The 11,005-nt window shown below is 36.7% G+C and overlaps 1 protein-coding gene across 1 annotated transcript; it reads left to right on the forward strand.

The window, feature by feature from the left end:
* The first annotated feature begins 394 nt into the window (after positions 1–394).
* LOC149944382 (protein obstructor-E-like) lies at positions 395–8,547 on the forward strand. The gene is made up of 5 exons (XM_090175287.1): positions 395–500; positions 5,052–5,270; positions 6,493–6,678; positions 7,272–7,473; positions 8,484–8,547. The coding sequence occupies exons 1-5, from the start codon at positions 461–463 to the stop codon at positions 8,512–8,514; spliced, it is 678 nt and encodes a 225-aa protein (XP_090031413.1). The 5' UTR covers positions 395–460; the 3' UTR covers positions 8,515–8,547.
* The last annotated feature ends 2,458 nt before the right edge of the window (positions 8,548–11,005 follow it).

Here is an 11,005-nt window from a genome sequence, read left to right on the forward strand (position 1 = left end):
TTTTTATTCCTAGAAGTGAAAAAAAAAATAATCTCAATAGCGTTATCTCGACAGGTCGATCTACTCTAATGAAAAACCTGTTGCGAGTTTTTCATTGATAGAGAGGTAAACTACTTCGGCGGAAAACGAGTCTTTGATTATTTCATTCCACTTTCTAGAAGACGCGTGTGTCTGGTCCGCTCGAATCTGGGTCAGCACCCCTCCTCACAACGGGTTCTCTGCTTTCCCTTTTCCTCGCCCCCCCCCCTCGAGATATCATTACGGATATTAGTTTGTGGCCCTTCGATACGCGTACCACGTGGCTCACCGTGCCTTCCCCCTTTTCCCGTCGACCCCTCGGGTTCTACGTGGAGGCTATCGGGTGAGAGTTGGCGCCGAAAAAAACTCTTGGCACCATATTGTCGACAGTTAGAGGAGCTTCGGTAATACAACACCCGTAACAATTAGCGTCTGCCAGAAGATGATCTTAAAGGTCACCTTCGTTGTACTTTTGGCCTCGGGTAAGTCTTCTTGATAATATTACGCGATCGACCGAATGTTTTGTTTGTTAGTTTCGCATTTGTATATCGGAACGCTTCGTATTGGTGGGATATTGGAGGAAAACATTTTCAATTCGAGAATTTAGTTTAGAGAAATTGTCTGTCAGTTAAATCACTATTTATAGAATGAACCAAAAGGAAATGTTACTTTTAAGAGTTTGTTGAAAATTGCTTTTTCTAATCTTTATTTTTGGTATTTTAAACTTCGTCACCATTTTTTTTATTTAAGTTTAAACTTACCTCCGCGTTTATTGATTTGCTGTTTAACTAATTGGTGAATTTTATCGCACGAAAAATTTAATTTAAATTCGAGTTCAAAATATATACATCCAAAATTAATTTAATTTAATTCTGTACCCTTAAAATTTGATCCCACGCTAATTATAATTCAAATATTTTATTAACATTTTTAGTAAGTGCTCTATAAAATTGTTTATTAGTTTTAATAAAAACGCGTATCATTTTAATAAAATTTTATAAGTTACATTAAGAAATATTAACTTAAAAGTAATTATTTTGAAATGAAATTTCACACTTGCATATTAATATTTTATTTTAAAAGCGTCGAGGTTAAAATATTTGAAGGATAAAAACATTATTTGAAGGAAATTGACATCAAGGACCCAATTAACCCTTTCGTTTCTGATATTTGCGCTTACAAGTAATCGTTAAAAAAAATAGAAAGTTTGATAAAGTTAAAAGGTTTAACGAACAAAATTAGCTTGGTTCTCTCCTAGAGCTCAATTAGACCAAAATGAGTCATCAATTTTCAGTAATTAAATATTTGTAAGTACAATTAATAATTAAATATTTGTAAATGCAATTAATAATTAAATATTAGTAAATGCTATTAATTATTAAATATTTGTAAATATTACTAGTAATTAAATAATATTTGTAAATATTACTAGTAATTAAATAATATTTGTAAATATTACTAGTAATTAAATAATATTTGTAAATATTACTAGTAATTAAATAATATTTGTAAATATTACTAGTAATTAAATAATATTTGTAAATATTACTAGTAATTAAATAATATTTGTAAATATTACTAGTAATTAAATAATATTTGTAAATATTACTAGTAATTAAATAATATTTGTAAATATTACTAGTAATTAAATAATATTTGTAAATGCTATTAATAGTTTAATATCTGTAAATGCTATTAATAGTTTAATATTTGTAAATGCAACTAATAATTAAATATTTGTAAATTCTATTAATAATTATATATTATTAAATGCTATTAATAGTTCAATATTTGTAAATGCTATTAATAGTTCAATATTTGTAAATGCTACTAATATTTAAATAATTATTTAAATGCTACTAATATTTAAATAATTATTTAAATGCTACTAATATTTAAATAATTATTTAAATGCTACCAATAATTAAATACCATTTTAAATGCTACTAATAGTTAAATAACATTTTAAATACTACCAATGATTAAATAACATTTTAAATACTACCAATGATTAAATAACAATTTAAATGCTACTAAAATTAAATTATATTTTAAATGCTACTTATAATTAAATTATATTTTAAATGCTGCTAATTATTAAATAACATTTTAAATGCTGCTAATTATTAAATAACATTTTAAATGCTGCTAATTATTAAATAACATTTTAAATGTTACTAATAATTTAATATTACTTATAATATTTTACTGAAATGATGTTTAATAAAATGGTTCGTTAATAAGGGCAAATGCAAGATCTAGAAATGTCTTGTTCTTTCCGTTGCATAAAACCTGCTTATAATGAGATAAGGTTTTTTATAATAATGATCGTATACTTAGAGAGAGTTATAACATTTAATTTGGGCGTTTTTGTTAATTTGTGAACTAGAAGCCTAGATTCGCCTTCATAAAAAATTTGTCAATTTTGTATACGATATGTCTCTTTAATTTTCATATAACAATGATTTATTACGTTAAAACTAGAATTTATGTTAATCAATGATATAACTATTTAGCCATCTAAAATTATCTAATTTTAAATTACTACACTTTGCTCTTAGCAAAACTATGAAGACGTTTATTACTAAATTTTCTAAAATTATTGTGTAGGAAGTAATATTTTTGGAAAGGACCACACTTTACTCTTAGACCAACGACGAAAAAGATTGTTATTAAATTTCCAAAAACATATTATGTACGAAGTCATTTATTTTGTAAAAAAAAAAATATTTAAGATGTCCCTATCTACACACGAATTATTATTAAATTAAATTATTAAACAAAATGCATGCTACAGAACTATAGCGAAAACTGCGATTGATGTATTGCTATAAAATTCAAAGGATTTTAGAGAAATTTACCGTTTGTTATCGCGTTAGTACAAATCACTATAAAATACTTCGAAAAAAGTTCAAGCACTAGTTAGAGAAGAGTGTAAGTAATACACTAATTATCTAGAATCATACTAACCAAAAACTATTTTCATGGCTACAATTCTTTTAAAATTTACTAACTTCTTTCTTTTGGAAAACCCGATTTATGCAGAGGGATCAGAAATTCTAATTGGAAAGGTCAAACAGAGCTTCGAAATACCAAATGTTCAGAAATGTTTTTAAATATCTTTAACATTTTTCACTTTTGGAGAACATTGGCGACCGTAGATTTGCGGAGTTTTTTTGGGAAAATGCCGCGATGTTTTCGCAATTTTTAAGAACGATATGATCATTTCTTTATTTTCGCAATAATCGTTAAAATGCATACTTCGATTTACATCATTTTTAATTTTCTGTTATTCGAAATACTTCTTGGATTAATAAAAACATGTCCCTGCCTGCCCGGTCTTTCTTAAGAAAGGTAATAGAATGCATTTTTAAGACGTTCACAGTAGATGGTTTCTTATCGCGGGCCAGTTCTCGGACTAAAAGTGTACTCTTTTTAAACTAAAACATTTTATTATCCTCTTCCGGGGATGATAATGACTCCCTCCCCAGAAACTATTAGCTTGTTCCGGAGTATTAAGGCTACTCTTTTTACTCCTTCTGAAAAGGAAGTGAAAAGCAAGTAAATCGGATTTTGTCGTCTGCTAGCCAGATTTTATCTGCTAAAAAGGCCACCGGCAGCCATTTTGGAAAAACGTTTTTACTCCGACTCAAGCCACAGAATCGGAGTAAAATGATGTCTTACCCTACTCCGAAATCTCGGAACAAGCGAGAAGAAACCACCTAGTAACAGTTAAATAGACTTAATTAGGACGGCTGAAATCAGTTTTAAAACTCTTTTAATTAATTAATTTTTATTAATTAAATAGTTATTTTTATACGTATATTTAAAATTTATTTTATTTAAAATAATAAGACACGATACTTCATGACTGGGTATAATTTTTTTTATTTTACAATGTATAAAATAAAAACACTTACTAAGTAAATTAAGGATAAATAATAAATTCAATAATAATATAAAATAAATTTATAATAAATAATAAACCCATTTTAAATCACGAAGGTTTGCGTATTAATTGAATTCGCGAGTGTATTAAAAAAAATTAAATTTCAAAATCCATTTTTTTTAAACTAAATTTTTAATATGAAATAAAAATAAAAATATGTTTTTGATTAAAATAAAATATTCAATGTTCTCTAAACATCGAAACCTTGGGTCATATTAAATACCTACTTTAATTCGTCGTAAAATTCAGAATCGATGTAAAAAGTCACAGACGGTGTTGATAAATTGTCCTACTCCAAACCCTAAACCCTTAGCAGAAATCCATACTTGGAATGCTTATCGCGGCTGATTTTCGTCTCGATGAGGCTGACGGCTTTCTTGACGTCACTTTGTAACTTAACAAACAACTACGTGTGAGAGGGGAGCGCGCGCAGAGGGAATTTTTCTTCTCGTAGGCGGGGCCAAAGCCGTCAGAGTGATCTTACCATACGCGATACGACAGGATAAGCATTCCAAGTAGAAGTATAGATTCCTGCCCTTAGTTATTCAGACTGGTTCAGCTCCGCGATGCTTAAGATGTAAAAGCATTTGTGGAGAGAAAAAACCTTAATTAATTTAATTAACAAATATAATTTATTTCCATGTACCAAACGTTCGTACAATTATTATTTTGAAACGCTCCAAGATTTCAAAGATTTCGATAATAAAACTCAAAATCAAGTTTAGAACATTGAAATCTTGCAGTCTTTTGATATCATGTAAATTGTGCGTTGCAAGTGAAATCTATTGCTACATAACTTGTAAAGGCAAAATAAAAATAATCGAGAAAACGTAACTATGCCAGCCCGTAAAAATTGCTAAACGTATAAAAATTAACAAGTTATAACGTCGATCGGACTATTATGTTTTTATTGAGCTTAATTTTTAAATACAACCAACATGAGATAAATGAAATAAGTCGGTCACCCCTACAAGTCTGACTTCCCCTCATTTTCATATTAATAATATTTAACTATGACATGTTGCTTCGTCGTACGTTGGTACCTAGATAATTTTCAGATGTAACGGATTTAATTTGGTTACAGTGTGCCTGGCCCAGGAAGTTCCCTTGGACGGTAATTGTCCTCCGGAAGGCGTATTCGCGTCTCCACACGACAAGGCTTGCGACGCCTATTACAAGTGCGAGAACGGAACCTACAGCGAAGAAGTGTGCCCCAACGGACTCCTCTTCGCCGGACATCCATCCGTTCACGACTTCTGCAACTACAACTGGGCCGTCGACTGCGGACACCGAACTGACGTCCGTAAGTACACTAATCGCCATTTACTCAAACAATTTAACAATGAATACAGCTTATCTAAATTAGCTTTAAAACCAATGAACAAAGTGACTGACATTTTAGGAGAGCGCTCAGCGTTAGAAATATTAAAATACCACAGAATCATTTGAATTTTAAAGGTGGGGCAACATAGTCACGTGTTTTGGGAAGAATAAACCTACTTTTTATAATTGTCAAAACTCTTTATTCCCTAGGAATGTGCTTATTTTATTTTGGGTTAGTAAGCTGAGAGCAAACCAAACCGAGAACAAGGTTATTGTAACGTTTCAGAATTTAGTTTGCCCCTGAATTTATTTCTGAGTGATTTTAGGAACTTATTTTTAATGTAAAATATTCCTTCTTAGATACTTAAAAGGGTACATATCAGACTATTCGCCTTTTTCGGTGGTGAGAATAACTCAGCAATGGAAACATTCTGGCAAGGGCAACTTGGATTCGGGCTACACTTCCAATCTTGAGTAAAGATTTGGTCGTCTTTAAAGACATAGTCCTTTACTTAAAAGTTGATTGAAAGCGAATTGTTTAATACACATAAATTTTAACCCGGTCATGTTACACACCCGAACTATTCACATGGACAGGATTGAAGTGAAATTATCTCAAAGTTTACTTTTCGAGCATGACGGGGATTCAAGTGAAATTATCTCAAAGCTTACTCTTCGAGCATGAGGGGGATTCAACTGAAATTATTTCAAAGTTTACTCTCGAGAATGAGGGGGATTCAAGTGAAATTATCTCAAAATTTACTCTTCGAGCATGAGGGGGATTCAAGTGAAATTATTTCAAAGTTTACTCTTCGAGCATGAGGGGGATTTAAGTTAAATTATCTCAAAATTTACTCTTCGAGCATGAGGGGGATTGAAGTTAAATTTCTCCCTATTCTGTACACCAAATCTCTGATTTCCACATATTTTCTCTGTATTTCCCAATATTTATTCATATTTCTTTTGGATTTCTCCCTATTCTGTATACCAAATTTTATGATTTCCATATGTTTTCTTTGTGTTTTCCAATATTTCTTCGTATTTCTTTGGGATTTCTCCCTATTTTGTACACAAAATTTCTAGCGTGGTTAGCCCCTAGGTTGTGATTCTATAAACGTGTTTACACTTTACATTGATTTTAGTAAAATATATTCTGGTACTCAATTTGTTAACCTAATTTAATTTAATTTAAATCTGAAAAGCTGGTCCGATCAGCTCTCCCGGGTGCCCGTGGCAGTTTGGCTTGTATCCAAGTGAATCTTGCACTCAGTACATCAAGTGCGAATGGGGACAACCGATTCTGAGTGACTGTGAACCAGGTTTGGCATACGAAGACTCCATCCACAAATGCAACTGGCCCGATGAAGTTCCTGGCTGCGACAGCGAAGGTAACACACTTTTCGTTTATTGAGATTTTTTGCATATAAGTAACATTATAACAGTAATTATTTTAAAACCATGAAATCCATGGTAAAGAAATATTTTGTTATTTGAACATTTGATTTGGCTGACTAATAGGGAAACGAAAAAAAGCAACACAAGGACAAAACTGCAAGTGTCATATTTATGGGTTATTATAGTACTTGTGGCATAAGCTTTCATCACATTACAAATTATAGTTTGCCCATCCATAACAAGGTAATGCGTTTAAGAAAATCCCTGTAATCAATAAATCTGCAGAATTTACAATTCAACGAGTTTGTCCGTGACTATGCGTTTATAAATCTACCAGAAGGACATTAGCTATTGAAGGTTTTATATTTGGTATGACGTCAATTCACGTCTCTCCACGAATAGCTATCGTCAATTATTTCAACGGTCTAGCGAGAATCGATTAGGTATCGTATTTTTTGCATAACACGAATGATCGATATATTTCGTGTAAATTATTTCAACAAAAGCAATGTGGGAGACAAAAGGAGAGACAATCGTGGCTTAGACCCGTATTAATGATGGGATTATGTTTTCCTTTGTCGTTAAGCCATTATCGGGTTCTCGTGCCCCGACAAGTCAACGGGACCATCTGCCAGGTTCGAGCCGTTCCCACGGTACCCGTACCCTCCGGACTGCACCCGTCTCATCACGTGCGTTAACAAGAAGCCTCGCTTGATCGGTTGCGGAGAGGGATCCGCCTTCAACCCTTACACTTACGGATGCGACGACGCCAAGAATGTACCAGAGTGGTAAGTGGGTCGTCCGCTACTTAATCTTATAAGGGTGTCTCCATTTGATCTCTCTTGACGGTTTTAATACCACCCGAAATGAAATTCTGGATATCTCCCTTGAATTTGATTTACGTCAATCTCATACACCATTATTAGACTGTTCACAAATTAAGTTACACAATTTTTTTTCACTACCCCCTCTCCCTCGTATGAAGAGTAACAATTGTTAAGACCACTCATCCCCTTAATTACTTAAAAATAAAAATAGCATCATAAGCCTTTAAATATCAACGTGGGTCCCATTATCTGAAACCAACGTGGCTCCCATTCTCTAAAACCAAATTCGGTCACAATATTTAAAACCAAGGTGGAACCCATTCTCTAAAACCAACGCCGGGCTTTTTCTCTAAAAGTCAACGTTGGGCCCACTATTTAAAACCAATGTTTGACCCACTATTTAAAACCAATGTTTGACCCACTATTTAAAACCAACCTGAAACCCGCCATTTAAAAATTCTTAGGGACTACTCTTTAAACCAAAATATTTGCCACTCTAAAATCCAAGTCGGGCCCACTCTCTAACACCCAAGTCGGGCCCACTCTCTAACACCCACGTCGGGCCCACTCTCTAACACCCACGTCGGGCCCACTCTCTAACACCCACGTCGGGCCCACTCTCTAAAACCCAAGTCAGGCCCACTCTCTAACACCCACGTCGGGCCCACTCTCTAAAACCCACGTCGGGCCCACTCTCTAACACCCAAGTTGGGCCCACTCTCTAAAACCCAAGTCAGGCCCACTCTCTAAAACCAACGTCGGGTCTAAGGCTACTGAGAGACACCCCGTAAAATATAAATATAAGTTGATTACTAAATTAAATAAAAATATTAACCACTGTTTCGTACTAAAGTTCCTAATTTTAAATATGTTACAATAGTTATTATTTTAATTTAATTTAGAATTTGAATGCAAAGCGTTAGCCCCAATATATTAATAAATTGATTAACATGGTTTTTTAATCGTTACAGCAAAGCCGCTCAGATATACAAGAAGAAATAAGATTTAATAAAGAAATTGACAATATAATGGCGAAAATGTTATTTAATTATTATAAAGAATTATTTTTGTTATTAAATCTGATTAAACTAATTCTTACGAACTGTTAAATTAATTATAATTTGATTTATTCTCGATTAAAAAAATGAACTCAGCAACCGCTATAACCTGAAGATTGTTGTGAAAATAAAATAAAATATATGATTCTTTAGTTTCTTTAGTTCTTTATTTGCTTAACAAAAGGTCTGAGACCCATCACGTCAAGACATCGAGAAATGAAATATGTACAAACAATAGATAGAAATATATACATACATCGAAAATAGAGAAATAATAACGATGAATTTGTTAGGATAGATTTTTTGACCCTTATTCGTAGAGCTCAAGAAAGTTCGCAAGCTCCTTTCGGAACAGGGTTTGCTTGGAAATGCCCTTGAGATGATCGGGCAGAGAGTTCCAGTCCCGGATGGATGAGGGTAGGAACGAGTGTCTGCGGCACGCAATGCGAAGACCTGGGAGAACCAAAGACGCCGTACGTTGACCACGGGGATGTCGGAACCACTGAGAAACAACAGCGGAAGGAGGCGCAAGGGCGCCTCCTTGGCGGTGAATGACCGAGTTTGCTATGGCCAGGCGTTTAAAACGGCGACGAGAGGCAAGCGTGTTCCACTTGAAGTTAGTGAGAACATTGGTCATACAGGTGCTCCACGAAAAGCCGATGCTAGCCGCGAACCGAAGAGCCCGTCTCTGGACAGCCTCAATTGAATGGATACCGCTAGCCGTGGCGGGTGCCCAAACGGCCGAGCAGTACTCCAAGATAGGGAGAACGTAGGCTTTGATCCCCAGAGACTTAGTGCTGAAGGAGCAGTGGGCCAGATTTCGTTTGACAAAACCCAATGCACGCGCGGCCTGTGAGGTCACCCGGGCAATGTGGGTAGACCACTCCAGCGTGTCCGTGATGGTGACTCCGAGATATTTCTGGGAAGTGACGACCTTCAGAGCGACACCATCAACGCGATAGTCTGGTACAACTGGTGGTTGACCAGAGCGTCGAAGTGAAATTGTGGCGCATTTGGCAGTGTTCAAGGGAAGTTTCCACTGCACACTCCAGGCATTGATGGTATTGAGATCCCCTTGCAGCAGCTCACAGTCGTGACGCGACAGGATCGCCCGGGAAAGAGCCACATCGTCGGCAAAGATGTAGAGGGTGGAGACTACATTGTCGCCAATGTCATTAATGTATATAATGAAGAGAAGTGGCCCAAGAACTAAACCCTGGGGGACCCCAGATGATGCAGGCAACCAAGTAGAAGTAGCGCCAGGGAGGACAACGCGGAATTTCCTGTCTTGAAGGTAAGCCGACAGCCAGTTAAGGGTTTTTCCACGGACCCCGTAGGAGTGAAGCTTGGACTTTAGAAGTTCGTGTGGAACCGAGTCGAAGGCCTTTCGGAAGTCAAGGAAGATTATGTCCACACGGCCCCCTAACTCCAGCCCTGCAGTCCAGTCCTCAATACAGCAGAGGAGTTGAGTTTCAGTGCTGAACCCGCTGCGGAAGCCATGCTGGTACGGCATAAGCACATCATTAGTAGAGAGGTGCGTGGTGATCTGGGAAGCATTGACATGCTCACGAGCTTGAGTACTTGAGAGAGGAGTGCGATCGGGCGGTACTCGGACGGGTCAGAGGTATCACCACCCTTCGTAACCGGGGTGACGTTTGCGCAACTCCAGTCAGAGGGAATGGCGCCGGCGTCGTACGACAGTTGGAAGAGGGCAGTCAAGGGAGCAGCAAGAGCATCTGCACACTTCCGAAGTAGGGTAGAGTGGATGCAGTCGGGGCCAGGGGCCTTGAAGGGCTTGACCATCCTTAGCAGTTTCCGTATACCAGGTACAGAGAATTGGACGGGGTCCATAGTTGGGGCCCTCCGGGGCAGGATAGGAACCGTGTCGAAGTTATATTCAGGAAACTTTTTTTGGAAGGAGGCAGCAAGCAGGTTAGCCTTATCGGCGGCAGACGTGTAAAGAGTCGAGCCCATCTTGAGGTCTGGGACAGAAGACGTCTTGTTTTTCCGAGAGACGAGCTGGAAAAAGCGCTTCCGATTAGAATCCAGGTCCGAGGCAACCAGATCCAAATGGCAAGTGCGCGCAGACCGGAGCGCAAACTTTACGATTGCACGGTGCCGCGAGAAGTGCCTCCTGTTAGCACTAGGATGAAGTTTGGTTCGGTTGTATCGGCGCTTAGATATGCGAATCAACCGACGAAGCGAAGGCCCCACCCAGGGCAAGCTTTGGCGCGATAATATTATTTTTACGGGCACATGAGCCGCCGTGGCAGCCTCAATGGCTGACCGTAGGGTGCTCCAAGCTTCCTGGACTGCAGGAGGGAACTGAATTGCTGAGAGTTGAGCGGAGATAGCCGTGAAGTCGGCACGGTTAAGGTCCAAGATTGAGCGAGGCGGTACCCGAGCTGGGGGATTCACCCCCCGGATAGGGCAGA

Source organism: Leiobunum rupestre, chromosome 5, assembly GCF_980474605.1.
Source record: "Leiobunum rupestre chromosome 5, qqLeiRupe1.1.hap1, whole genome shotgun sequence".
NCBI lineage: Eukaryota > Metazoa > Arthropoda > Arachnida > Opiliones > Sclerosomatidae > Leiobunum > Leiobunum rupestre.

Coding starts and splice junctions, on each gene's coding strand:
- LOC149944382 (XM_090175287.1), top strand. CDS start 461: ATGATCTTAAAGGTCACCTTCGTTGTACTTTTGGCCTCGG. Junction 501..5,051: donor CGTTGTACTTTTGGCCTCGG/GTAAGTCTTCTT, acceptor ATTTGGTTACAG/TGTGCCTGGCCCAGGAAGTT. Junction 5,271..6,492: donor CGGACACCGAACTGACGTCC/GTAAGTACACTA, acceptor AAATCTGAAAAG/CTGGTCCGATCAGCTCTCCC.